This window comes from Neofelis nebulosa, chromosome 4 (genome assembly GCF_028018385.1).
Source record: "Neofelis nebulosa isolate mNeoNeb1 chromosome 4, mNeoNeb1.pri, whole genome shotgun sequence".
In the NCBI taxonomy this organism is placed as follows: Eukaryota; Metazoa; Chordata; class Mammalia; order Carnivora; family Felidae; genus Neofelis; species Neofelis nebulosa.
The window spans coordinates 47,964,117-47,991,562 of NC_080785.1; the positions used below are offsets into that span (position 1 = coordinate 47,964,117).

The 27,446-nt window shown below is 45.6% G+C and overlaps 1 protein-coding gene, 2 long non-coding RNA genes and 1 pseudogene across 10 annotated transcripts in view; 3 read left to right on the forward strand and 1 right to left on the reverse strand.

The window, feature by feature from the left end:
• The window catches only part of ZNRF2 (zinc and ring finger 2), a 144,495-nt gene extending 143,251 nt beyond the window's left edge, over positions 1-1,244 (reverse strand). For all 6 annotated transcript variants that reach the window (XR_009260347.1, XR_009260348.1, XR_009260346.1 and 3 more), the window contains exon 1: positions 3-1,244. Coding sequence is in view for 2 of the 6 variants with exons in the window: in XM_058724708.1 (XP_058580691.1) it covers positions 3-471 (469 nt within the window). In the remaining 4 variants the exon portion in view is untranslated. The remainder of the gene's footprint in view (positions 1-2) is intronic.
• On the forward strand, positions 847-2,311 carry LOC131509187 (uncharacterized). Its single transcript, XR_009260349.1, has 2 exons — positions 847-936; positions 1,680-2,311. It is a non-coding gene; the product is annotated as an uncharacterized LOC131509187 (long non-coding RNA).
• A 7,424-nt stretch (positions 2,312-9,735) lies between these two features.
• LOC131509191 (uncharacterized) lies at positions 9,736-27,182 on the forward strand. 3 transcript variants are annotated; one of them, XR_009260354.1, is made up of 4 exons: positions 9,736-10,786; positions 13,415-13,491; positions 13,615-13,641; positions 23,775-27,182. It is a non-coding gene; the product is annotated as an uncharacterized LOC131509191 (long non-coding RNA). The 3 variants fall into 3 exon arrangements; XR_009260352.1 differs by lacking the exon at positions 13,615-13,641 and having other exon boundaries at positions 9,757-10,786; XR_009260353.1 differs by lacking the exons at positions 9,736-10,786; positions 13,615-13,641 and adding an exon at positions 10,795-11,223.
• On the forward strand, positions 20,781-23,687 carry LOC131509190 (peptidyl-prolyl cis-trans isomerase A-like; annotated as a pseudogene).
• Positions 27,183-27,446: the final 264 nt, after the last annotated feature.

Below are 27,446 nucleotides of genomic sequence, written 5' to 3' on the forward strand. Positions count from 1 at the left end.
ACCTCCAAACATGTGCGGCGAGAGGTGAGCTGGTAAGGAGCCGATCACCAGGCGCGGTCCGCCGGGGCCCCCGCTCGCCGGCCGGTCCCTGCTGCCGCCGCCGTCCTCGGGGCTGCTGTGCACCGAGTCCTGCGAGCCGTACGGGCCGCTGCTGCTGTTGGGGATGTTGAAGGAGGACTGCGCCGCGCGGGCCGCCGACGCCACGCTCCCCCCGGCCCCGCCGAGGGAGCGGCTGCGCGGGGCCGCCGAGGCCGCCGCGGCGCCGCCCGAGGCGCTGGGCTGGTGCGCGCCGGACACCTGAGCCGGAAACCTCCCCGGGCCCGCGGCCCGCGCCCCTCCGCCGCCACCGCCGCCGCTGCCACCGCCCGCGGTCCCATTGGCTCCTCCGCTGCTGCTGGAAGGTAGATCCGAGCCCGAGTAGGCGCGAGTGCGGCCGTTAGCAGCGGCCGGGCCGCTCTGCTTGGCGCCCATGTCCGCCCAGCCCCGGGCCGGGCCCGCGCGCGGCGCCCGGAGCGCCGGGAGGGCGGGAGCGAGCGCAGGAACGAGCGGGAAGGGCCGAGGCGCCGCGACCCGCGCAAGAAGCAGCCCGCACGTCCAGGACCGCCGCCCCGCGCCCCGAAGGGCGGTAGGCGCCCGGCGCGCTCTTGTGCTCGGGGGCGGCGGGCGAGACCGGTGGCCTGCGGGAGGTCGCAGGAAACGAGGAGAGGCGGAGAGGAAGGAGGTCGGGCTGCGGCGGACGCCGCTCTCTAGCTCCGGCGGGAGGGGCGGCTCAGGTGGCTGTGCGGCTGCCGCTGGTTTCGGTTCTGGTGCTCCGGGACGGGCCGCTGCCGCTCTCTGCCGCCGCCGCCGCGCTCTGCGCCCGGGGCCTCGGTACCGCCTCCTCCCGGGCGGCCGCAACTACCGCCGCCATCCTCCCGCTCACACGGCGGCTCGCGGGTGAGTGGGAGGCGCCCGCCCAGACTCCGCCGGGGCCACCTTCCCTCCTCCCCCAGCCACCCAGCTGTTATTAACGGAGAAAGAGGAAAAACGGGTGGCGCGTGAGGGGAGGACCGAGGAGGGAAGGGAGGGGCGGCGCGCGCTTCCCGGCAACCGTCGCCGCACTCCCCCCCGCGAAAGAGGGGCGGGGGGGGGGTCTGGGCCACGAAGGTGGGGGTGCCCAGTAGGGGAGGAGGTTCCCCGGCCTTCACACCGGAAGGCCGAGGAGCAGCGCGGCTCCAAAGTGCACCGGGCCGGGTGTTTGGGTCGCGGGCTGTAGCCCCACCCCACCCCCTCGCGCCGCCCGGCGGATTGGCTCCCGCCGGCCCGGCTCCGCCTCCCCCGGCCGCGGCCTTCCCGCCCCGGCCCCGCCTCGCCTAGGTACAGCGGTGTGGTAGGTGCTGCCACCCGTGGACTCGGTGATGGACAGGTCGTTGGCTCCGCCCCCTCCCCCAGGGCGCACCCCCTCCTTCACCGCGGGGCCTAAGCGGATTGGAGGGATGAAGCCCCTCGGGGCGCCAACCAGAAAGCGGCCCCTCCTCTTGCACGTGGCTCCAGGACCCTGGGTTACACCGGCTGTAGGAACTTCACGTTTTCCCAGCTGAGCCTGGGAATGGCTGGGTCTTGGGTCCGGAACTTTCAGTTTGGGTGGGTGTTAAGCTCCTCTTTGGTATTATTCAGAGCATCTCTTTTTAATAAAACAGAAGTTCAGCAATATCGATGATAAGACTATGAACAGCGAAAACAAAAGAAATAACCAAGAAGGCAGAAGCCAGCTCCATCTTAATTAGACCTATCCCGTAAAACTGATGTTGGAGGAAGCGCAGTTGGAAGAAGGCAAGATAATCGAGCCTGACCTTCAGTAGTAAAGCAAAAACTGTGGTGCAGAGAAAGCTACACCCGATTTAGGAGACCAGGGGTCTGGGTCTGGGAGCAGAAATAACTTACAAGCAGTAAGCAAATTTTACCTTTTTGGACATTCGTTTCCTGACCTGGGATTAAATCCCTAGGGCACCCGCAGCCTTAAAATCCAATAATTTCTCTAGGGGCCCCTGACTGGCTCGGTCGGCAGACCGTGGGGGGTGTGAGTTTAAGCCCCCAGGTTGGGTGTAGAGATGACTTAAATAGATAAATAAACTTAAAAAAAAAAAAAAATCCCACTATGTCTCTAAAATGGCATTTAGCAAAATTCTCTTCGGTTCATTACTGTGATGTAGTATCTTGGTGAGAGAGCATGGTCTGGAAATTCGTTTTGAAAATGGCTGAAGTGTCCCCTCTGTGAAAATAGCAACCAGTATTTTTGTACAAACTGTAAAAATAAATCTTTTTTTCCATAGTTGTAATGTCATTGGTGTAATTATTTTCATCATTTAAGTATGAGAATCAAGTTTTTAAACAGAAGTGAAGAATATATGTACAGATATAGGTGTATTGTGTGTGTATGTATATATATGAGAACGTATATGTGTATTTATCAATGTATATATATCAGTGTGTGTATGTACATATGCATATATATCAGTGTATCTGAGAATGGGAAAACAAAACTATTCAATGCAAATCTAAAATTCTGTCATCTTCTGTATGAGCTTACTGAAACCATTGTTTACTTGGTAAGCAGAGAAAATTTTGAAAGGCTAAAGTGGTCACCAGAATAAGTTCTAGTTCAAGAAGGTATTTAGTGATTTGATCTGATTTAACTTTTACTGAATGAGGCCTTCAGTGTAAAACTCTGGTTCAGCAGGAATATAGAAAAGTAACAGACACTATGATTTAAAAAAAGTAAAAGAGTTTTGTAAGTCTCTGAGGAGATAACAACTGATAAGCTAAAGGATATCACATTCATCATTATATATGCATTTTAAAAGTTTAGGTAGTGGTGCCTGGGTGACTCAGTGTTGATCTTGGCTCAGGTCAGGATCTCATGTGATTGGTGAGATCAAGCCCACACTCACGCTCTGCGCTAATAGCCAGAGGCTGTTGGGATTCTCTCTCTGCCTCTCCCTCACTCACACTCTCTTTTTCAAAATAAATAAATAAACTTAAAAAAAAAGTTTATGTAACTATAATATGGAGCAAATGCCATTTAGTAGTTAAAACTATTAAATGAAACGACTTAACAATAAAACTGTTTGACTCTTAGTTGTATCCAGATTTATATTTTGCATCATCACATCCAGACATATTTTTAAATCATTTTCACTCAGATGATAATTACACCTGAAAGCACTCAATATTTATTCCTAACTAGGAAAAAAAAAAAATCCCCTTATAGTACCAGATTTCCAACATTCATAGCACGCATAACAGCTGGAATGTTACACATGTTTGAGCAATTGTTTCATTTGTGTCCCTTTCTCACAAGACTAAATTCCATGAGACCATGGAAAGCGTGTAGTTTTCTTGCTCACCATTGCTCACAGTAGCCTCTAGGTAAGTGTTAGTTAAACAAATGAGTGGCCAGGAGGCCATTTACAGGCTGAATGTTGGATAGAAGAGAACACAAATTGAAATTAATTATTTAGCTCATAAACATGTGTTTTGTGTTACTCGGCACCAGGCAAAGCATGTTAGTCAGGACAGGCTAAACTACTCAGTGGAATCAAACCCCTAACCTTGAGGGCCATGATGCAAGGAAGGAAAGCACATTTGTGAGCTCACTTGGTCTGCCCTCTCATCTCTCTTCAAACGGTTTCCCACCTGAGTGACAATCTTGGGCTTCTCTTCAAGTGGTGACTCAGGGACCCACACTCTTATCTAATGGCTACGCAGGCCCTCGGACCCCTAACAGAGCCCTTCTCTAAAACCTGTGTACCTGGCTGGCCAAGGGAAAAGGACTGATATTGAAAGAAGTTTTGGCCAAGCCTGGAAGGGTTTGCATCCCTCCTACCCACCACCCAAGCTGGCAGAAATCAGTCAGTCACATGGTCTAACCTAACTGCAAAGGGGTCAGGAAATGCGGTTTTATGTGTGTGCCCAGAAAGAAAAGGAAACAGTTTTGGCAAGTACAGAGCAAGTGTATCTTTGTCACAAACAAGAACAGTTAGTTGCCTGCCTGTCAAATATCTAAATATTAAATCTTAGTAAAACATTTTACAATAAAGTTAATTTAAATGAAAATTTTCTAGTGACAGTTACTGTTATTAAGCCATCAAAATATAGTGAAGAAAAACTAATTTTTTGTGTGCATGTGGATCAGCTAAATTCTATCTTTTGTATGTTTTTAAATTTTTTTTAATGTTTATTTATTATTGAGAGACAGAGAGAGAGACAGAGCATGAGTATGGGAGGGGCAGAGAGATAGGGAGACACAGAATCCAAAGTAGGCTCCAGGCTCTGAGCTGTCAGCACAGAGCCCGACGTGGGGCTCCAACTCACAAACCTCGAGATCATGACCTGAGCCGAAGTCGGACACTCAACCGACTGAGCCACCCACGTGCCCCTAAATTCTATCTACTCTAAATTGTGTTTCTAGAAATGCTGTCTAACACAACTCTTTAATTAGCCATGTAGATCAGTGATCCACAAAAAACATTCTCCGGATTAACAGTATCTGCATTGCCTGGAAACTTGTCAGAAAGGCAGATTTTTAGACCCCCACCCCAGACCTACTGAATGGAAAAGTGCTTGAACAAGTCCTCTAAGTGATTCTGACGCACACTAATGTTTGAGAAAACACTGCTCTAAATAATCACTGATTAATTTCACAGTAGAATACCAAGTTACGATGTGATCACCATTTTGATTAAATGCCCTCTCCATATGGATGTCCCCTGTGGCCCCACTCCCAACCTCGCCATCGCAGGTTGACTTCTGTATTCCCACTAAATGCTGTGTTAATACTTCCTTCACAGCACTGATCATGCTATTGATCTTGCTTGCTTGTCACTAAATAATGCAGTCCACGATAGGCCTCACATGTATTCTATACCCCCAGCACCAAACACAGTGCCTGGCACCTTTGATGGAAAACAAATGATCCGTGAATGAATAAATGAGTGAATGAATATTCCTACTTAAATGATTGTTATTTTTAAAAAATGTTTTAATGTTTATTTATTTTTAAGAGAGACAGCGCAAGCAGGGGAGGGGCAGAGAAAGAGAGGGAGACAGAATCTGAAGCAGGCTCCAGGCTCTGAGCTGTCAGCACAGAGCCTGACCTGGGGCTGGAACCCACGGACCGAGAGTTCATGACCTGAGTCGGACGCTTAACTGACCGAACCACCCAGGCCCCCCAATGACTGTTTCTTGAAGGTCATACATGACCTTATCTTCTATTTACCCTCCTTGACATCTCCTCTGTGGTAGATTTCCTCTCTGGTAGGCCTTTTTGATTCTTTCCCCATGAGGATTCTGGAGTTAGAAAACCTTGGCTTGCTATGTTTTTTCCTTGGCCCTTTTCCTTCCTTCCTCAATCTCTCTCCAAACAGGAATCCACATTAAGCTGTCACTGTGTTTTATCGTCAACCAAACAGTCTGGCTTCATATAAAATTTGTAGCTTCTTATTATATCCTACCAGTTCTTCAAAAATTAAAAGTGCTGCTTCATCTAAATCGGTACACATGGGTATACATACAGATCTAGAACTGAAACAAATTTTATGAGCTCATACTCATGCAACTTGGGATGCACTCCATTTTCTGTTGTATTCCATTTCACTTTTGTAAAATGCCGGTCACTGCCTACTGAATTGATTTTACAACCCATTAATGGGTTGTAATCTGCAGTTTGACTAAGGATGGTCTGAATCAGTGCTTTGCAAGCTTTAGTGCACGAAAAAGAATCATCTAGAGATCTTGTTAAAGCCGATTGCCAGGCCCCACCCTCCATGATTCCCACTCCCTAGTTCAGGGTTGGGCCTTGAACATTGGCATTCTAACAAACAGCCCAGGGAAGCTGGTGCCACACCACTTCAGACTGTATTTGGAGAAGCACTGGTCTAAATGATGCTTTCCTGTACATCATCAGAATTGTTCTTTTCATGTCTCGGTGACTCTTAAAGAGAACAGAGTCCCAGCTCTTTAAAACTCCTAATCTTTGAAGCTTTTCATAATCATATGAAAAAATATGTTCTGTTTTTCTTCCTCCTCACATGGTTTAAATGGTGATACTTTGACCCATGGCTTTTGAGGTTCAAAATTACTTTGAATTGTTAAAGCACCACACATTGACAACATTGGTGGCCAGAAACCCACACTGGAGCAGATAAGCTAGTTTTGGGCTTGTCAGTAAAAGTACCTGACTAATGGAGCACCCGGCTGGCTTAGCTGGTAGAGCTTAGTGGTATAGAGATTACTTAAAAAAATAAAAATCTTAAAAAAAAAAAAAAACAACAACAAACCCACACCTGACTGCTGGGTTTGCTGTGACCCCGTTTGAATTTCAGTTTAGGTGAGTCTCTTCTCTTTGGCACTTACTCTTTTCTGTGCTTCTCTTCCCTCTCTTGCCCACTCTTTTGTTTATTTATTATTATAAAACTTAAAAGAAGTTTTTAATCCCAGTGCAGTTAACACACAGTGTTATATTCATTTCAGGTGTACAACATAGTGATTCAACATCACCCGGTGCTCACAAGGACAAGTGCACTCCTTAATCTCCACCACCCGTTTCACCCAGCCCTCACCTGCCTCCCCCCTGCTAACCATCAGCATGTTCTCAATAGTTAAGAATCTGTTTCTTGGCTTGGCTCGCTCTCTCTCTCTCTCTCTGTTTTCTCCTTTGCTCATTTGTTTTGTTTTTTAAATTCCCACATTCATCTTTCTCCGGCTGACTTATTTCACTTAGCAGTATTCTCTCCAACTCCATCCATGTCCTTGCAAATGTCTCGCCCACTCTTTATTTATTTATTTATTTATTTACTTACTTACTGATTTATATTAAGCAAACTCTACGGTCAACGAGGGGCTCCAACTCTTGACCGCCAGATCAAGAGTCGCCTACACTACCAACTAAGCCAGCCAGGTGCCCCTGTCTGGCATAGTCTTAAGGCCCTCCTGCAGGCAGCAGGACTTTAGCACTTTTTGCCAAGGTCTCTGCCAGCCCACATTTCCTCTCATTATAGCAGGTAAAAGATGCCCATGGTTTTGCCTGGTTTGTTTGTTTTTTAGTGTTACACACTACAAACTCTCTTTCTCTGTCTCTTCTTTTACAATACCCAGTCTCTTTACCAAACTATAGGACTGTCCGTATTATTACCTATCTTTAAATAGGTTTCATTTCTTTAAAGACCTAAATGGACCATCTAAAATTTATCTTAATACATCTTAATACAGAAAACACTGCTTAGGATCTTAGTGGTGATTAGAAACTTGTCTCTTACAGGGGCGCCTGGGTGGCACAGTCTGTTAAGCGTCCGACTTCAGCCAGGTCACGATCTCGCGGTCCAGTCCATGAGTTCGAGCCCCGCGTCAGGCTCTGGGCTGATGGCTCGGAGCCTGGAGCCTGTTTCCGATTCTGTGTCTCCCTCTCTCTCTGCCCCTCCCCCGTTCATGCTCTGTCTCTCTCTGTCCCAAAAATAAAAATAAAAAACGTTGAAAAAAAAATTAAAAAAAAAAAAAACAAGAAACTTGTCTCTTACATTGTAAAACTGAAGTTAGTTTAGAGGAATATTTAGGGACCACATCGTTGGGTAATTTTTTACAGAGAACATCCATAATGTGTACAATGCCCTTAACACACTTTTACTTTTCTCTGAGTATGCCAAATTCTCTTTTCCCTTTACTGGCATTGATGCTTTAATCAATCATGCCTGTCTTCCAAAGGAAGGAGCCAAGTGCTACAGGAGTACAAGTGCACCCACCATGAAGTGGGCGAGCTCAGGCCAGAGTTAAATCCTGGCTCTGTCTAGCGCTGACTGTGGGATTTAGGGCAAATTACTGAACCTGGCTAAACCTGTTTCCTCTGTAAAACACAGATGATCATAATACCAGTCTCACAGAGGAGTTGCGAGTCTCAAGTGACTCAGTCTCTGTTTGAAAAGACTTTGAAATTTGTCAAGAGGGGGGCGCCTGGGTGGCTCAGTCGGTTAAGCGTCCGGCTTCGGCTCAGGCCATGATCTCACGGTCCGTGAGTTCGAGCCCCACATCGGGCTCTGTACTGACAGCCTGGAGCCTGTTTCAGATTCTGTGTCTCCCTCTCTCTCTGACCCTTCCCCGTTCATGCTCTGTCTCTCTCTGTCTCAAAAATAAATAAACGTTAAAAAAAAAAAAGAAATTTGTTAATAGATACATGAATTTTTATCTCAGTGTCATTATCTCTAGCAAATTGTACTAATTTGCATATGATCTGTAGCAGGTCGTGATATTGTCACATATACCAATACTGGTACTGATTTTACTACTTTGTGCAATTTTATTTTTTTAATTTTTAAATGCTTATTTTTTATTTTTATTTTTGAGAGAGACAGCGCACAAGCCGGGGGGGGTGGGGGGGGGCGGGTAGGGAGACTGAGAATCTGAAGCAGGTTCCACACTGACAGCAGAGAGCCTGATGAGAGGCTCAAAGTCACGAACCATGAGATCGTGACCTGAACCCAAGTCGGATGCTTAACCGACTGAGCCACCCAGGTGTCCCGTCCACTTTGTGTAATTTGAACGCATCATTGACACTTAATGCTTTATGGGTGATCATTGTTTAGTAGTGATTTACTAAGAAATATGTACATCATGAATCTTGAGGACACTCTGACGTATCATGATGGCCAGCCTACATCTTTCTACCATGGGACAGATGGGTGTGCATGCATATATATCTCAATGAAATTTGAAAAGAAACTATCACTGAGAGACCAGGATTATCTATTTGAAGTCTCTAATATTTAAAACTTTTTGGGGGTGCCTGAGTGGCTCAGTCGGTTAAGCGTCCGACTTCGGCTCAGGTCATGATCTCACGGTTCGTGAGTTCGAGCCCCGCGTCGGGCTCTGGGCTGACAGCTCGGAGCCTGGAGCCTGTTTCAGATTCTGTGTCTCCCTCTGTCTGCCCCTCCGCTGCTTGCACTCTGTCTCTCTCATTGTCTCAAAAATAAATAAACATTTAAAAAAAAATTAAAACTTTTAAAAAAATATCTTTTGATTCTAGAGGGCAGTTAAATTACACTTCCCCTAAGGAGACTTTGGGGTCCTGAATAGGATTAAATGTGCTGTAAAAGCACTTCATGTTAATCAATTGGTGACCAGATCCCTAAACAGATTCTGAATCATTTTCCTTTCTAAATACAGGTCGAGACACAATGTCAGCACCTATCTTTATTATATAAAAATAACTTAATTCTTTCTTATCAAAATGGCATAAAGTAGTAATCAGAGCTTAAATATTTATATTATGCTCTACTTTCAATCCACTTTGGCTTGCGAACGATATTTTTAAAAAATCGTTAAAAGCCCTTATTTTAAAACCCTTAACACAAAACAACCACAACCCATGCTACTGTTCCTCCATTATGAAGAAATCACTCAGATTCCATACCTAGCGTTTTCAAAGGAATCCCTGATCTTTATCAGGGACCTACTGTTGGAAAGGTATAACGCTCAGTGGAAAGGTGTGACACGGGGTCAGTATCAAGGGAATTTTCCCAGCCTACTGAAGTGAAGAAGAATCTGGGGAAAAAATAGTTCTCTGCTACATAATGCATGTGGCTCCGCCCCCAATGCCTATGCTCTCTCATCCCTGCTTCCTACCACTGGTTTAAATCACTATGGTTAGACATGAATGATTAAAAAGTCTTATAAGACATTTTCCCTTACCACCTCCTCCCCCCCACCCCTCCAGAGGTAGCCAAAAGCCCCAGTAAAGGAAAGCTCCCTATTTTTGGCCTATAGATTGCACAAGGCTCCCAAGTACGGAAACTCTGTTTCTGTTTTATTTTTAAGTCCCTACAGTGCCTGCTTGTAGAGCTCCCAGACAGTGTGCACACACAGACATTCAGTAACTGCTGGGGATCACGAGGGCTAGCGGTGATAACGCATGTCCTGAATTACTACTGACTTAACAGGCTGTTATTACCACATTACATTTGTGTGGGCCACATTTGCTGTCTTCTGCACTCTTGGGCCAGGGCGGCCCGTGCCTTAGGTGGTCAATTCCCTTAGAGTTGCTACTGATTGATATATGCTCTCAGGTTGGGCCAGATTGGAAGTGGTAAGCTCATAATTGCGGGACTAACTTTCCTGGGAAACAAGCAAAAAAAAAAAAAAAAACCAAAAAACCACAAAAAAACAAAGCAAAACAAAACAAAACCCAGAGCAATAAAAGCTACTGTTCAGTTCAACCTGCCCCACCCCCCATTTCCCAAAAGCCAGCTGGGCTCTCTGGCTGTACTCTAGAGGCCACAGGCCTAAACTGGGGAGGTTTCAGAACATAGCCGGAACTGGGTCCGTCCCTGGTGCCTGGAGACATCAGGATACCTTGGGACCCAAACCGGAGATGTCTTCGTTCCTTAAACCAAAAGCAACTGCACGTCAGTAATATGTTAGGCCCTGTGTTTAGCACAGGGGATGCAAAGTTAAGTCAAACAGGGTCCCTGCCTCCAAAAACCTTATAGCTTATCATCAGGGACACAGACATAAATAATGAGATGTATTGAATGCAGTGTGGTAAGTGCACGCCGGGGCTGAGTGCAGGGATGGGGGTTGGGTGAAGGACAAGGATGCATTCCCAGAAGTGATAGTGAGCTGAGTCTTGAGAGAGAGAGAGCTGGCTTAAGCAACCACAGGCATTCCAGGCCAAGGGAACATGAAGCGAGGGAGAGCTTTGAGCCTCTGAAGCGCTGCGAGCAGCTCATCGTAGCTGGAATGAAGATTAGGAGGCCTTGAGGTGAGCGAACAGCCTGGGAAAGTACATTGAGGCAGAGTCTAAGAGGCTTGGTGTGCTGGGCTAAGAGGTTGGAATCATTCCAGAAGGCAAAAGGGAACCACCCTGCAAACAGGGAAGAAGCGTGATTGTGTTTACAGTTTAGAAGGATAACTCAGGAGGCATTTTGGAGGATTTATTGATAGGAGGGGGGAAAAAAGTGAAGCAGAAGAGGCTGATGTAGGGCAGATTCAAACGCTACAGCATGGAGCCTGCTTGGGATTCTCTCTCTCTCTCTCTCTCTCTCTCTGCCCTCTCCTGCTCGCAGGCTCTCTCTCTCTGTCTCTGAAAATAAATAAATAAACTTAAAGAGAGAGAGAGAGAGAGAGAGAAGCCTCCACAGGTCTTGGAAACCAATTGGATTTTGTGCATGACCGAGAAGGGACGCTCAAGGGTGACAGGTAAGTTTTCTGGTCCCTGGTAGCGCTAGGTGGGAAATATGGGGGAAAGATCAAGTGTGAGATGTAGGGAGACCAAGTCAGGTTTACAAAGCAGAACAAAACCGGCCTTTAGGTTGTGACAAGGCATGGGGTTAAGTTCTCTTGGCTTTAGACACCCAGCTGATGTGGAATTTTCATGGAGGGGTACGTGGGTTACTTTAGTCAGGTTTCTCCGAGCCCCGGATTGCATCTTGCACAATACTTGTCAGCGCTGGAGCCACGTCTCCTGTTCTCCGTGTGTGTTCGCCCTGTACTAGCTGGGTGCCATCCCTAGGAGAGACCTCCCGAAAATGGGGAGTCACAAGGGGCAGCAGAGTTAGTGCTGTGCAGTCAGATTGGAGGGCGACCAAATATTAATGCTAGGCGTGGCAAATTTATTTTTCTTCATTGTTAACATTCCAGGAATGAAGGAAATCCAGGGCTTGTTATTTTCTAACACGGTCTACGGTACAAACAGCAGGGTCCTATTACACTAAATTAGGCTATTAAAAGGCTCATCACCTCAAACATTGCATCGTTTATTATTTTTAAAATGATGACTACGATAGGCAGAAAAATGCCCACTTAAAGATGTCCATGCGCTCATCCCTGTGAATATGTTACCTTCTGTGGCAAGAAGGACTTTGCAGGTGCAAATAAATGAAGGAACCTGAGACAGGGAGATTGTCCTGGATTGTCTGAGTGGCCCCATGTAAGGACAAGGGTTCTCGAAAGTGAAAGAGGGAGGAGGAGGGACAGAGGAAGTGGAGTGCGGTGCAAGGAAGACCTGATTGGCTGCTGCTGGCTTTGAACACAGAAAGGGACCGAAAGCCAAGGAATGCCAGTGGCTTCTGGAAACGGGAAAAGGCAAGGAAACGGATCCTTCCCGAGAGCCTCCAAGAAGAGCACAGATCTTCCAACATCTTGATTTTAACCCAGTTAGACCCATTTGGGATTTCCAAGCTCTATCTAGAGCCATAAGATGATAGATTTCTGTGGTTTTAAGCAACAAAGTTTGTGGTAACTTGTTACAGCAGCAACGGGAGACTAAGGACTATCGTTTAAGGTTTCAGAACGCCCCCTAGCCCCCGGCTATAAGCTGCCTCAAAACCAGAAAAAAATCTAATAAACATGACCATGAAATCCTTAAATCTTTATGTGGTGGATCATACGTATTTCTTCTTGGCTCCCTGCCCCACTCTTGAGCCATGGTAGCATAGGACATTGTGGTCTCTTGCAGCCGGGCACTACCAGTATCTACGGTGCTTTTATTTTTTTATTTAAAAAAAATTTTTTTAACATTTATTTATTATTTTTTGAGACAGAGAGAGACAGAGCATGAACAGGGGAGGGGCAGAGAGAGAGGGAGACACAGAATCTGAAACAGGCTCCAGGCTCTGAGCTGTCAGCACAGAGCCCGACACGGGGCTCAAACTCACGGACCGTGAGATCATGACCTGAGCCGAAGTCGGACGCTTAACCGACCAAGCCACCCAGGCGCCCCTCTACGGTGCTTTTAAAAGACCCCACGTGGAGCATAGCCCCAATGACGTCCCATCACCTGCCTCACAACAGCCTCTCAGACTGCCTTCTAAATGCAAGCATTGAGGTTAGCAGGCCATAGGATTAAAAGGAGCAGTCTTGAGGTCTTTGTGTTTTAAAATACGAAAGCGGACGATAGATTTGGTGAAATTGCGGTTCTGAAGATAGGCCTGCATTTGCCAGGACTTGAGGAAGGCCCCTGGGTGAAGTCTGGTACGAGTCCCACAGAGGAAAGAAGGTGGCAGCTGTGAAAGCCCACACTGACATCTAGTGATACAAAACTGCACTGCCAAAGGCTTGAAACCTGAAGCCGGCTGCATGGATGGGCTCCTTGTTTCTAAAGCACAAGTCCCCCCCACCCCCCCACCCCTCTCCAGGACTCAAGACTCAGTGCAGACCAGGGGATTCCAGCTCCCCCGCCGGTGGGGCCGGGGGCAAGGCAGGCTCCTTTAACACTTGTGTGAACCTGTCCAAGTTTAACCACCTGAGAGTCCTAGCTCTTAAGTTTTTGAAATGATTATTTGCACACATTGTAAAGCTAAAACATTTTACTTCTAAAAACCTTTTCGTGCTTCCGGTGGCTAGACACTTTAATGCCAAATGAGTTTTTAAGAGCATGTATATTTTCTAGGTTCACAGAACAATTGCTTTGGGTGTGATGTCCCGAGCAAGAAATAACCCGCATCAGGGATGGAACGAGGGCGGCAGGTACGTATGCCCTTCTTTGCCCCTAGAACTTGATCCCCATTAGGTTTTCATCAATTCTGAAGCCGAAAGCACAGAAGAAATGGCAAAGAATGCCCCATCCATTTTTTTCCATTTTTTCCCTAGGCACATGGTGAAAATAAGTCAACAGAGGTAAGATTTCTATGTCTTTCCGTAATGGGGGCAAAATTAGAAGCAAGGCTGAATTTTTAACTTTTTTTAAACGTTTTTTACTTTTGAAAGAAAGAGAGAGACAGAGGCATGAGCAGGGGAGGGGCAGAGAGAGGGGGACACAGAATCTGAAGCAGACTCCAGGCTCTGAGCTATCAGCACAGAGCTCGACATGGGGCTCAAACTCACCAACCGTGAGATCCTGACCCGAGCCAAAGTCAGATGCTTAACTGACTGAGCCACCCAGGCATCCCATAACAAGGCTGGATTTTAAAGGCTAGTGCAGCAACCCAGGTAGAAAATGATTAGCTGTATGATAATGTGAATGTACTTAATGCCACTGAGCTCTATACTTAAAAATGTTTAAAGTGATAAGTTTTATGTTGTGTATATCTTACCAGAATAAAAAATTAATGAGAGGCTGACCCACATCAGTAGCAGTGGGCATGAATAGAAGATTCAACAGGTCTAATCAAATGATTGGAGGCAGATACATTTTCCTATCATTCTCACGGGCAAAACGTGCACATTAACTGCAGATGAACAAATACTAACCTCTAGCACACTAATGTCCAAAACACTCTTACAACCTTCTCAGTGAAACAAACAGACCTAAACATCATGAAATAATCAGATCTTACGATGTGTTTTTTTCATACCTGTAGAGCATTTTCTTCTGTGACATGTTAATATCAAGCTTCAAGCAATTCATACAAATAGGAAAATAAAATGTGCTGCACTAAAAACACGTATTTTGCAGAGACAGGGCAAAATGGGGGGAAAGAAGTCCATTAGGCATCTTCTGATTCAGTTTTCACCATCAAACATATGAGCGGTAAAAGCATTTCCAGAATTCAGTTACTTCCGTGAGGCGAGGAAAAAAAAGGAAAGATAAATAGGAAGGAACTTCAGATATGACTTGTGCAAACAACAGACTCATAGGTTTGGAAAAGACAATTTGTTGCTTTTCAGAATTTGTAATACACTGAGATTGTGATTCACTGAACTTCTAGGGAGGAATTAGAGGAGATCTTTAATTTCTTCAGTAAAACATTTCAATTAAATGTTCAAATGTACGTCTATCTGGTTTCTCCAGCACATTTTTTAAACAGATGGCATACTACTAATAAATTTTGTTATCTCTTCATCCCCATCTCCCACCAATGATTGGGTGAAGAAGTGAAAAATACCAGTACTTTTTTTTTTTTTTTTTAAAGCACTGGAAGTTTATTTAACAGATTCCATTTTACTTTATTTTTTTTTTAATTTTTTTTAACATTTATTTATTTTTGAGACAGAGAGAGAGCATGAACAGGGGAGGGGCAGAGAGAGAGGGAGACACAGAATCTGAAACAGGCTCCAGGCTCCGAGCTGTCAGCACAGAGCCCGACGCGGGGCTTGAACTCATGGACCGTGAGATCATGACCTGAGCCGAAGTCGGACGCTTAACCGACTGAGCCACCCAGGCGCCCCCCAGTACTTTTTTTTTAATATTTATTTTTGAGACAGATAGAGACAGGATGTGAGTGGGTTAGGGGCAGAGAGAGAGGGAGACACAGAATCTGAAGCAGGCTCCAGGCTCTGAGCTGTCAGCACAGAGCCCGACGTGGGGCTTGAACTCATGAGTTGTGAGATCATAACCTGAGCCGAAGTCGGACGCTCAACCAACTGAGCCACCCAGGCGCCCCCTGCCAAGACCGGTAATAATGAGGAGAATGACAGCTATGGTTAGGATTTCATTTTAATATGGTAGGATTTTTGTTCTACTGAATTAAGGTTGTTTGATAATAACTCATGAGTTTCAGTAGGAAAAGAATTTCCTCTGTAGCTCACAAAGAACCTAAAATATACATACCACTCCAAAAAAAAATTTTTTTTTCAAAGCTCCACCATGCAGAAAATTTACTTAGCTTGATATACACAGACTTCATGTAAGGAGAAAAACAAGTGTCTGTTACCTTCAATGACCAATATTAGAATGACTGTGACTTACAGTCACATTTGAAATGATGATGACATGATAAATTGAATAATAGGAACTGCCTTGTTTTTCATATTTAGTGTAATCAAGCTAATGGCTTTTGTATAATTTTCCAAACTACTTAATGGATGTTTTATGATTTAAAAGAATTCGCTTTCTTGTCAGACAAAATATAAAGAATCCAGATTTTCTGGTTTCTTGTATTTATTTGTATGTGTTGGAGCAGTCATTCTAGGCATTGATCTATATAAACAAATGCCAGTCTGTGATGAAATATTCATAGTGAAATAAAAAAATTAGGACAATGCAGTAGTTGCTTTTTTTTTTTATCTATATAGAGCTCAATGTCTTCAAACAGTATGATGATTCCAAAAAAATTAAACATACAATTATTATATGACCCCCAAATCCCACCTCTGGGTTTACACCCAAAAGAACTGAAAGCAGGGACTCAAACAAATATTTGTACACCCATGTGCATAGCACCATTATTCACAACAGTCAAGAAGTAGAAGCGACCTGTGTCCATCCATGGATGAATGTAACATTGTAACACGACGGAATATTATTCAGACCTCAAAACGAAGGAAATTCTGACACGTGCTACAACAGGGATGAACCTTGAGGACATTACACTAAGTGAAATGAGCCAGTCTCAAAAAGACAAATACTGTATGATTCCACTTATATGAGTAACTAGAGAGTAGCCACATTCATAGGGCAGAAAGTAGGATGATGGTTCCCAGGGGCTGCGGGGAGGAGGATTTCGGGACTCGTTAATGGATACAGAATTTCAGTTTTGCAAGATGAAGAGCTCTGGAGATTGGTCGCACAGCAATTGAATTTAATTCACACCATAGAACTGTACCCTTAAAAACAGTTAAGACGATACATTTTATCCTATGTATAGTTACCATAATTAAACATTTCTTTAAAATCTGTTAAAGGGAGGGGTGCTTGGGCGGCTCCGTCAGTTAAGCGTCCAACCCTTGGTTTTGGCTCCGGTCATGATCTCACAGTGTGTGAGTTGGAGCCCCGCATCTGCCCCTGTGCTGACAGCGCGGAGCCTGCTTGGGATTCTGTCTCCCTCTCTCTGCGCCCTTCCCCCTCTCGCTCCCTCTCTCTCTCTCTCTCTCAAAATAAATGAAAATAAACTCTAAAAAATTTTCTTTATTAAAGCTAAATGTATTCACTTTGCAAGACTTTCCTTTAGTTTAAGATCATGTCCCTTCTATCCTCATGATAGTTGTAGATGGCAGCAGTTTGGGGGGTGGGGGGGGAGATTTGTTTTTTTGTGTATTTGGGTTTTTCTTTTTTACTTCCTTATTTGACACAATAAACGTTTGCACCCTGTTATTGATTCCTAAACTCAGTTTGAGTTTTTATGGGCCTGTGAAACCAAAAAGTTGGCGAACCATTGCTCAAGAGATCAGTGGTGCTCACCTTTGTTTTTCCTGCCTGTCCCAATGCACTGGAGTGAATGACAGACCTCCATCAACCTCAGTAGGGCTTATTGTCAGCTGGAATTTTGGCCTTAAAGGGGCAGTGTGCATATCAGAATGGCTGGGAGTCATGAATACTAGATGGGCCCCAGGGGGGTCTAATAGGGCTCTCTCCACAACCCCCTCCCCCCTGCCTTCCAGGTGACATTGACTCCTCCCCAAACCTAGCTAAACTGAGAATTCTTGCTTAGTAATATTCATCCATCTAGGATATTTTAGTGGGGCTAGAAAGTACTTGGACACTTCATTTGTTAATTCACCCTTTTGCCTTCTCTACAGGGCTGTCTTAGCCTCCCAGAAAATTGGTAGGACTTCCAAAGAAGGCAAGTCCTTCTGAAATCTCCAACAACTAATCCCCTAGAGAAGGGTTTCTTTATTGCTAACACTAATTCCTTACACTGGGATTTAAATACACTTTTCCTTACTCTTTCAGGCTAGCTTGTCTAAATATTCTTGGTCATTGTTTCCTCAAGGAAAAAATGGAAGAGATTAAGTCAGGTCTTTCAAACTGCAGGTTATGACCTGTTAGTGGAACAGAAGACCAGTTCAGTTAGGCATGCCCAGGATTTTTTTTTCCTTAAAAAAAGTTTTTTAATGCTTATTTTTGAGAGAGAGAGAGAGAGAGAGAGAGAGAGAATGAGTGGGGGAGGGAAGAGAGAGATGGAGACACAGAATCCAAAGCAGACTCCTGGCTCTGAGCTGTCAGCACAGAGCCCGACGCGGGGCTTGAACTCATGAACGGTGAGATCATGACCTGAGCCGAAGTTGGACACTTAACCGACTGAGCCACCCAAGCGCCCCAAGGATTTTTTTTTTTCTAATGAAAGAGAAGTGTGTTGAAAGACTAGAAGATATCAAAGTGCATCACATGTAGTGAAGGTTAATACTATTCCATGAAACTCTGTATATATTCTGGGCCAACACATAAAATGTGTCTCCTAAATCGGGCCATAGTCAAAAATGTTAGGAAACCATTGGATTCATTAAGTGATCTGTGTAATCTGTTCTAGCTTAAAATTCTATAAAGCTCATTTTACTAGTAAACACAGAACCTTCCTTTCACCCACACCAGCTCACCACCCCCCTCAGCAGATCCAAGAGCTCTTATCTGTCCTTGAGAGTCCTGTGAGCAATTTGCCTTGATTCCTTCATGCAGACCCGGACATTGGGCCTTCCTTTGAGTCTCTCCTGGCCCTGGAATAATGATTTCATAGTGCTTCTTCTACTCTATTGTAATTGGGGTTTTTTTGTCCATCTCCCCAGCAAGCTGTGCGTGTCCTTTAGTGAGGTCTGTTGCACATAAAGGAATGAGGGAAGGAAGGAACCAACAGTGTATTTGCTTAAGAGAGTGGTTCTCAGCCCTGGCATCACATCACAATCCCCTGGGAAGCTTTTTAAAAGCCCAGGACTCACACCACACCCAGACAATGAAACAGAATCGCTGTCCGTGGAGCCCCAACATCAGGACACTTTCAAGCTCCCCTGGGGAGTCCAGCATGCAGACAAGGTTGAGACCCAAGGGCTTAGACCAGGACCTCGGCATCTGTTATGATGCACCCTCTGATTCCCTAGGTCTGCAGTGGGGTTCAAGATTCTTTCTCACGTACTTTCCAGGTGTTGTTGATACTGTTTGTCTGCAGACTACACTTTCAGGAACGAGAGTAGAGTGTCTGATGGAGGCTGGCAACATAGAATAAGCCGAGACAGCAAAATCAAACACACCTGAAAGCCAGCAAAGGTGGTGACCAGGCGTGTGGTTTCTGGAGTAAAGTGCCTGGCACAGTTTCTTTCTAGCTATGTGACCTTGGGCCATCTACTTAAGAGTTTTCCCATCTGATGATGGTAACTCATGGAGTGGTTGTGAGGACCAAGCATCACGCTTCCGAAGGACTCAGACACATACATGTGCATTATCAGTAGCATGATTACGTATCCCAACTCCACTTACTAGCCTCGTACCCTTGGCAAATGAACTTAACCTCTCTGGGCTTCAGCTTCCTCAAATGTGAAACGGGAACTCGTAACATCCATCTTACGAGATGGGCTTTACATAAAGAGACGGCATGTAAAATTCTTAGCACGGTATTTGACCCGTGCACGTGATCAATAGATGGTTATTCCTCGCATTAGTTTCATTTGAATGGGGATAAATCATTTTGACCTCCCATAGGTAATTCTCCATTTAGCCATCTGCCAGCACTCAGAAACTTCTCCTGCCCCCACCCTCCACAGGCCCCGGGCTGAGGGCCAGATGACAGGAGATGCAAAGCTCATCTCACTCTTTATTTCAACGTGTTATACTTCAACAGCAGGACCTGTTTTTATTACCCTACTGAGTTCACATGGGTAGCTTTGGGCAGCAGCAATTATTGTCCTTATTAATTTATAGACGAAGAAACAGACGTGGCTCTGACATGTTGGATTTTCTCGAGCAAGTCCCATATGAAGGATAAAAGCTCCTAATTCTAATCAGAGCCAGAGAAAATACTCCTGACTTCATGCTTCTTTAAATCCTCTCTTGCAAAACCCTTTGAAGACTGCAACATTCCAGGTGTTGTACCGGATTCCAAGAACCCACGGCAGAGGTGTGAACAAATTGAACCTCTGCAGGATCACAGGCTAGGGGTCTGGGGGAGGACGGGGAGCAGCAGGCTCTGACAGGTGGGGATGGGGACAGACCGCATATGAGGTGTCACAGAAGAGGTGCTGTTGTGGCAGTGAAGGTTCAGGAGGAGTTGATAAGTGGGAAAGGGGGGAAAGGTGTTCAGGAAGAGAGAACAGCATGGACAGTGGCGATAAGGTAGGAAACTGCTTGGGATGGTCAGGTCAGGATGTCTGGCGAATGGCAGGTGGCCAGAGTGGAAGAAGATAGAGCTAGAAAGTTAGCCTGGGCCAGACTCTAAGGCAGATAAAAGAGCTGGGATTTCATCCTGTTAGCCGTCAGAGGATGACCACGTAATTCATCATCCATCTAGGTCACTTTTGGGAGTAAAAGGGCAGGTAGCCCAGATGGAATAAGAGAACACCCAACACACAGCTGCCCTGGTCCAGGCTAACAGGGACGTCCAGTCACCCTAGCTCTGGAAAAACCTGAAGGCCGGACACTGTTCACGTTGGGGTGTATGAGAGCAGATTCTGGTAGCAGTGCAGATTGGGAAGGAGAGGCCGTGCCTACAGTCAGGCAGATAGCTGGGAAGGCAGCGGGGGGTGGAGAGGAGAGATGTCCAGGAATGGTTTTGTCAGAAATGCAGTGGATTGAATATATGGGGACAGAGGGAGGGGGAGGGAGAATATTTCATGACTCAGAACTATCCAGGCTGGGTGATGTGAGGACTAAGCTAAGGAAGACAAGAAGAGGAGCAGGTTTGGGGGAGAGCTGGTACAGTCCGAGGCACGTCGAGTTGGAGACACTTGCTCAAAACCGTTGTCAGTGTCAGCGTCCCACAGGCGGTTAGGGCTCAAGGCGTGGAGCTCACAGGTGGAGACTGGGTCACTATAGATAACGGTGCTAGGAGGAAGTTGCTGAAAATCACCAAGGGAGAGGAGCTAGGGAGGGAGAAAATATGAAATATGAAACCTAGGATGCACTTGCAAGAAACGGAGAGAGAGTGCCCCAGCAGGTGATAGAAGGAGCAGGTTTGGGGACTGACGACCGATTCGTTCATTCAGGACCCTCAGCTAGCGTGGGATGAAGACTGACACCATTCTTGACGCGAGAGCGTCCATCGTTGTTCAACTTTCTGGAGCGGTGGGAGTGGGACCCTGGCCACACGGCACGTTGAAGGCAGCAGGGGCATGAGTCCTCGAAGCCAACTCTGGACCCTCTTCCCTGGAGGCTCCGATGGATCTGAAGGAGAAGGAGCTTGCAGCGGCTTGAGGGGGAGGCAATTTCCCTGCTTCCTCATGCTGTTTACTTCTGAGTCTGGTGGAAACATGTGGTTAGGAAATTAGAGACAGAGACGCTGAATTTACCCCAGGTCCCCTGGGTCTCACTTTCACAGTCTGGGAGCTGAACTTGAAGCGTTTTTTCCTTGTGCAGAGCGGTAGCGGGTTTAAGCAATTGTGTTGAGAGTGTTTTTCAGCCCCAAATCTTGATGTCTTTGCTTGTACTCAGATGTAACTTGATAATGGCCCAGTCAGGACATTGCAGTGTCTGATACTTTCGCACACACATCGGTGGTGTAGGCCACTAGCGCTTTGCTATTATAAACAATGAAAAAAATCAATTGAAAGAAGTTTACTTAATGAGTATTCATGACTCTGTGCATAAGACCAAAGATGGATGAATCCTGTGCCCGGAGAGCAATTGGGTTATTTGTCTCATTATTGAGTTGTAAGAGTTCGTTATTTATAGATGCCGGAGAGCAAATCTTACAAGACACATGATCTCCAAATGTCTTTCCCTATTCTGTGGGTTGTCTTTCTACTGTAATCGTGTCCTTTGAAGCACATTTTTTATTTTGAGAAGATCCAGTTGATTTATTTGTTGGCATACGAATGTTCATAGAATTCTCCGTAAGATTGGTAGTAATGTCCCAATTTTAGTACTTTTATTCTTCTCTCGGTGTCAGTCCAGCTAAAGCTTTGTAAATTTTATGAGGTTTTCATCAATTGACAAACGGGCAAAGGATTTGAATATACATTTCTCCAAAGAATATTTGCCAATGCCGATAAGCACACAGAGGGATGTTCAACATCATTAGTCTACCCATCATCTACTAGGATGGGTAGAATAAAAAAAGACAGAAATAACATGTGTGGGTAAGGATGCGCAGAAATTGAAACCCCTTGTGATTGCTCACAGAAATGGAAAATGGCATGGCCTCTTTGAAAAACAGTCTAATTGTTCCTCAGAAAGTTAAACAGAGACCTTGGAGACACCCCTACCCCTGAGCTGCCTGCACTGCCTAGCCGTGGTGAACCCCATGGTGTTCTCCAACATCGCCACGGACAACAAACCCTTGGGCCACGTGTCCTTTGAGCTGTTTGCGGACAAAGTTCCAAAGACAGCAGAGAACTTTCGTGCTCTGAGCACTGGGCCAAAAGGATTTGGCTCTAAAGATTCCTGCTTTCATAGGACTATTCTGGGATTTCTGTGCCAGGGCAGTGACTTCCCACACCACAATGGCACTGGTGACAAGTCCATCGATGGGGAGAAATGTGATGATGAGAATTTCATTCTGAAGCACATGGACCCCGGCATCTTGTCCATGGCCAATGCTGGACCCAACGCAAATGCTTCCCAGTTTTTCATCTGCACTGCCGACACTGAGTGGCTGGATGGCAAGCATGTGGTCTTGGCAGGGCGAAAGAGGGTATGTTGTAGAAGCCATGAAACACTTTGGGTCCATGAATGGCAAGACCAGCAGGAAGATCACCATCTGACTTGTGTTTTTATCTTAACTACCAGACCATTCCTTCTGTAGCTCAGAAGAGCCCCCTTCACCCCCATCTGCTCAAATTGTTCGATAATCTTTGTGTTTCCGCTGCAGTTCTACGGGTTCCACATTTTCCTTAGTCTCCTCCAAGTCTAGCTGGATTTTGCAGAGTTAAGTTTATGATTATGCAATAAGAACTAAACAAACAAAAATAGTTAAACAGAGAGTAATCATGAGACCCGGAAATTCTATTTCTAGGTACATACCTAAGAGAATTAAAAACATGTGTCACGCAAAAGGGTGTAAACAAATGTTCATAGCAGCATTATTTGTAATAGCCAAGAGGTGAAAACAACCCAGATGGCCATCAACTGATTAACAAATACAATGGAATATTATTCTACCCTAAAAAGGAATAATGTTACATGCTACAAAATGGATGAAACTTGAAAACACTATGCTCCGTGAAAGAAACGAGATGGAAAAAGCCCCATATTCTATGATTCCATGTATATAAAGTGTCCAGAGTAGGTGAATCCATAGAGACAGAGAGTGGCTTAGTGTTTTCCAGAAGCAAGCCAGGGGGAGGGAAAAAGGGGGTGACAGGGTTCCTTTTGGGGTGATGAAAATGCTCTGGAATTAGATAGGGGTGATGGTTGCACAACTTTGTGAATGTACTAAAAACCATTTTTTAAAGGATACTTTAAAAGGGCAGATCCTATGGTTGTAAATTGTATCTCAATTAAAAATTAAAAAGACTTCATGAACACCATTAGGCTCTTGACCCCACCATTTTCTCCCGATTTGTCTTATCGACTCCTGACCTCACTGCCTTCCCCATACAGATCGGTTGTCTATGCCTTCACCCACAGTATTGCCTCGGTCCCTCTGTCTGGAATGATGTCCTGTTCTCCACCTTGTTTGCAAGACTAACTCCTACTCATCCTGCAAAACCACAAGCATTGCTTTCCTGCAGAAAGACTTCCTGAACCCTCCAGAGTTCATTTCTTCCTCCTCTGTGTCCCCCCTTGTCCCTCGTATATACTTGCAACATTTATCACACAGGTCTAATTACTTTGTTTAGGAAATGAGCTCTTTGAGAGAGAGAATCCGTTTTAAAGACTGTTCCCTCCTCAGGGCCTAGAACAAATCGTTGCAATTAAGTAAAGGTTTGTTGAATTGTAGTTAAAGTTAAAACTGTATTTCATGCTGCATACTGCATTAAGTAACAGGGTTTTTTTTGTTCTGTTTCAGAAAGCAAGGAAGAGATGGGCCCTTCATCAGATGGTTTTTGGCTTTATCGATACAAAACTATTCCAGCTAATTGTTCCCCAAGGTTTTCAAAAGGACTAAAATGCCTTAGCACCAAATCCCAACATTCCTGGCACACAAGCATGGCTGTACGAAGGGACGACTCTTTCTGGCTGGGCAGTCTCTGTGCCGGGCAAGCAGGCAGAGGCCTCACAGGTGAAGCTTCTTCATAAACGCAGTGACCAAAGAAAAACCAATTGCCGCTTTCACATTGTGCTCGTGTGATCGAGATGATTCTGCCGAGCTGCTGTTAATACTTCTGCAATTGTCAAACGAGCCAATGAGAAATGCGTCGAAGTCGCTCCACACCAGCGCTCAGACCCATTACTGTAGGTCACAACAGCGATTACTTCTTGCCAGAACATGCGCTTACGGAGAGGTGCCTCCAAGATACAGCAATCTTGTTTGTCCGAGAAGCCCTCGCCGTTTCTAGGAGAACATGGGGCAGATCTGAAAGCCTGGTCTCACTAGTACGTGGCAGGGCTCCTCCTGAGGTCACACATTTGGAATAACAAATGTCACAGATCCCCTATGTTGGCTTGACACCCCCCCCCCCACCACCACTTTTTCCCTAGCCATTTTGACCATGAACATATCTGGATGCGGGGCGCCTGCGTGGCTCAGTCGGTTCAGCACCCTACTCTTGGTTTCAGCTCAGGTCACGATCAGGAAGTTTTGTGGGTTTGAGCCCCACATCGGGGCTCTGCGCTGGGAGCATGGAGCCTCCTGCTGGAATTCTCCCTCTCGCCCTCTCTCTCTGCCCCTCCCCCATTGGCACTGTCTCCGTCTCTCTCAAAATAAGTAAACTTAAAAAAAAAAAAATACCTGGATGCTTGGAACTTCTCAGCAAACACAAAACTTACAAAGCTCACAGAGGCTTGGAAACATAGCCTATCTGCAGGCAATGAGATAGTAGGTGGGGATTGAGGATAAAGGATAAAAGAGGTTTCGGTGTTGAATGAGGGGAAACCACATTGTACCAAGACACAACAAAAACCCTGATGAACAGATCTGTGCAAGGTGACAGTAGAGGGTGTGTGTGTGTGTGTGTGTGTGTGCACGCGCGCATGCAATGACGCATGTGAGCGAGGTGAAAGGGGGTGGGAGTGTGTGAGGCAGGGTGAGCAAGAAAAGGAAAAGAGAAGTGGGGGAGGGGGATGAGAGAGAATGCTCCGGTAATCTCTGGGAGCTGAGCTGACTTCCCACCACGTTGAGGGGCCATGCCTGCTGGTGACAGTATGTGTCCTGTCCCCATACAAGACAATGTGAAAGGGACAGAGCCAGTGGGGACAGCTCTAGAGGATCTGTAGAATGGAGAGAGTTCGGCTTGAACTTGCTTCATCGCTACTTTTGGACCAGCTAGCAGTCGTGGGAAAGCAGAAATAACAAAATGGGGACCCTTCAGTGGATTTGAGTTGAAATGGAGTCCTGAGCCCTCGAGGACTTTCCTGCGGTGGAGTGTCATTGTTCTTTGTGACAAGCAACAGAGCATTCGAGAAACTGGCAGGCCTGACTGACCAACCTGATGCAGTGGTTGTCTGCAGAGTGGGCTTAATAGTCTGCCCTTTCTGAGGGTCTGCTTGCTCAAGGGCAGGGAAGAATGAGAGAAGCAGACTAGACAAGAGGCCTCTTACGATTTCCTTGAACTCCCACTTGTAGGGTCATCATTACACATGACGATGTCTAGAAAGCCATCTGGCAAATAACCGGCCCCAAGCTGGGATTATTAAAAATGGGGTTTAGGAAGAACGAGGTACAATCAGGGCCATTATGAGAACCAGGTCTAAGGGACTGGACATAACATGATAGAAGGCTCATTTATAAGACAAATCTCCACACCTTGAAGAACCTTATTTCTTTTCTGAGTAAAGCTTTTTAGTTCTTTTTAGCCTTCCTGTGTTTTTTAATTTTTTAATTATTTTTTTACTGTTTATTCATTTTTTGAGAGAGAGAGAGAGAGAGAGAGAGACAGAGTGTGAGCAAGGGAGGGACAGAGAGAGAGGAAGACACAGAATCTGAAGCAGCCTCCAGGCTCTGAGCTGACAGCACAGAGCCTGATGCGGGGCTCAAACTCATGAACCTCGAGATCATGACCCGAGCCAAAGCCAGACGCTTAACCAACTGAGCCACCAAGGCACCCCTCATTGTTTTAAAAATAATCTTAAATGTATGGAAACCAATTTTATGATAAATTTCATATTAAAAAATAATAATCTCAAAGGGGGTAAATCACCCAAAAAAATCACCCAAGAATCTGCCACTCAGAGTCAACTACTATTAACATTTCAACATATTTCCAATCTTCCTTCCATTAATTTCCCTTTCTTTCTTCCTTTCCTTTGTTAGGAGGCTCCACACTCAGCATGGAGTCCAACATGGGGACTGAACTCAGGACCTTAATAAAGATCAAGAGTCAGACACTTAACCAACCTAGCCACCCAGGCTACCCCTCATTTTTCTTTCAATAACTGAAATCATGATGTGTCTGGATTAGTTGGGCTTTTGTTGCGGTTGATGCAAGGTGGAAGGTTTGCTAAAGTCACCTTAAGTAATCAAGTAATGGAGGTTTACTGTAAGAGCACAGGCCTGATATCATGGGCCCCCAGGACTGAATATCAGGTCTCATGGTGTCTAGAATGTAGCTCTGAGACTTCAGGTCATGCAGGACCCAGCACAGCTTTAGCAAACCAGGTTATTTATTTCCCTCTCACTTCCTTAACCCTATGGACTGTGGCAGACGGTGTTTTCCAAAGATGGCTGCAACAGTATCTCCTATTCCCCATGCTGCTCCAGACCGTTGCCACTCCTGTGGCAAGATGGGGAGCCTGTGACCCCTGCCTTTGATACTAGGATGACCTTGGTGACCTCCAACAATGCTCTGACTTCTAAGTCCAGGTCATAAACATGCCATGTGCTAAAAGAAAGGAACAGAAAGGAAAGGAAAGGAAAGGGAAGAAAAGAAAAGAAGAGAAAAGAAAAGATCATGCTCTTCAACCTTGTCCTTTTGAAACCCAGTCACCATGTTGGGAGGAAGTCCATGAAGAAAACCATGTGGAGGACAACAGAGGCCCATGGCTCATAGTGAGCCCAAATGTGCCAGCTCTGTGAGTGAGCCATATTGAAACTGGACCCTCTACCCCCAGGTGAACTTCCCTCCCTGACTCTCCTCATGAAACAGAAAATAACTGTCACCACTCAGCTCTGACAAATTATAGACTTGTGAGGGCACCTACAAATGAGTGGCTTAGTCGGTTAAGCCCCCGACTCTTGATCTCGGCTCAGGGTCAAGAGTTTAAGCCCCACATTAGGCGTCACCCTGGACATGAAGCCTACTTAAAAAATGATAATAAATGAAATAAGAAATAGATGTGTTAGCAAGGTAAATTTTTTTTTTTACATTTATTTATTTTTGAGAGACAGAGACAGAGCACAAGCGGGAGAGGGGCAGAGAGAGAAGGAGACACAGAATCCAAAGCAGGCTCCAGGCTCTGAGCTGTCAGCACAGAACCCGATGGGGGGCTCGGACTCACAAACCGTGAGATCATGACCTGAGCCAAAATCAGACGCCCAACCTACTGAGCCACCCAGGCGCCCCAGCAAGGTAAATTTTTATTG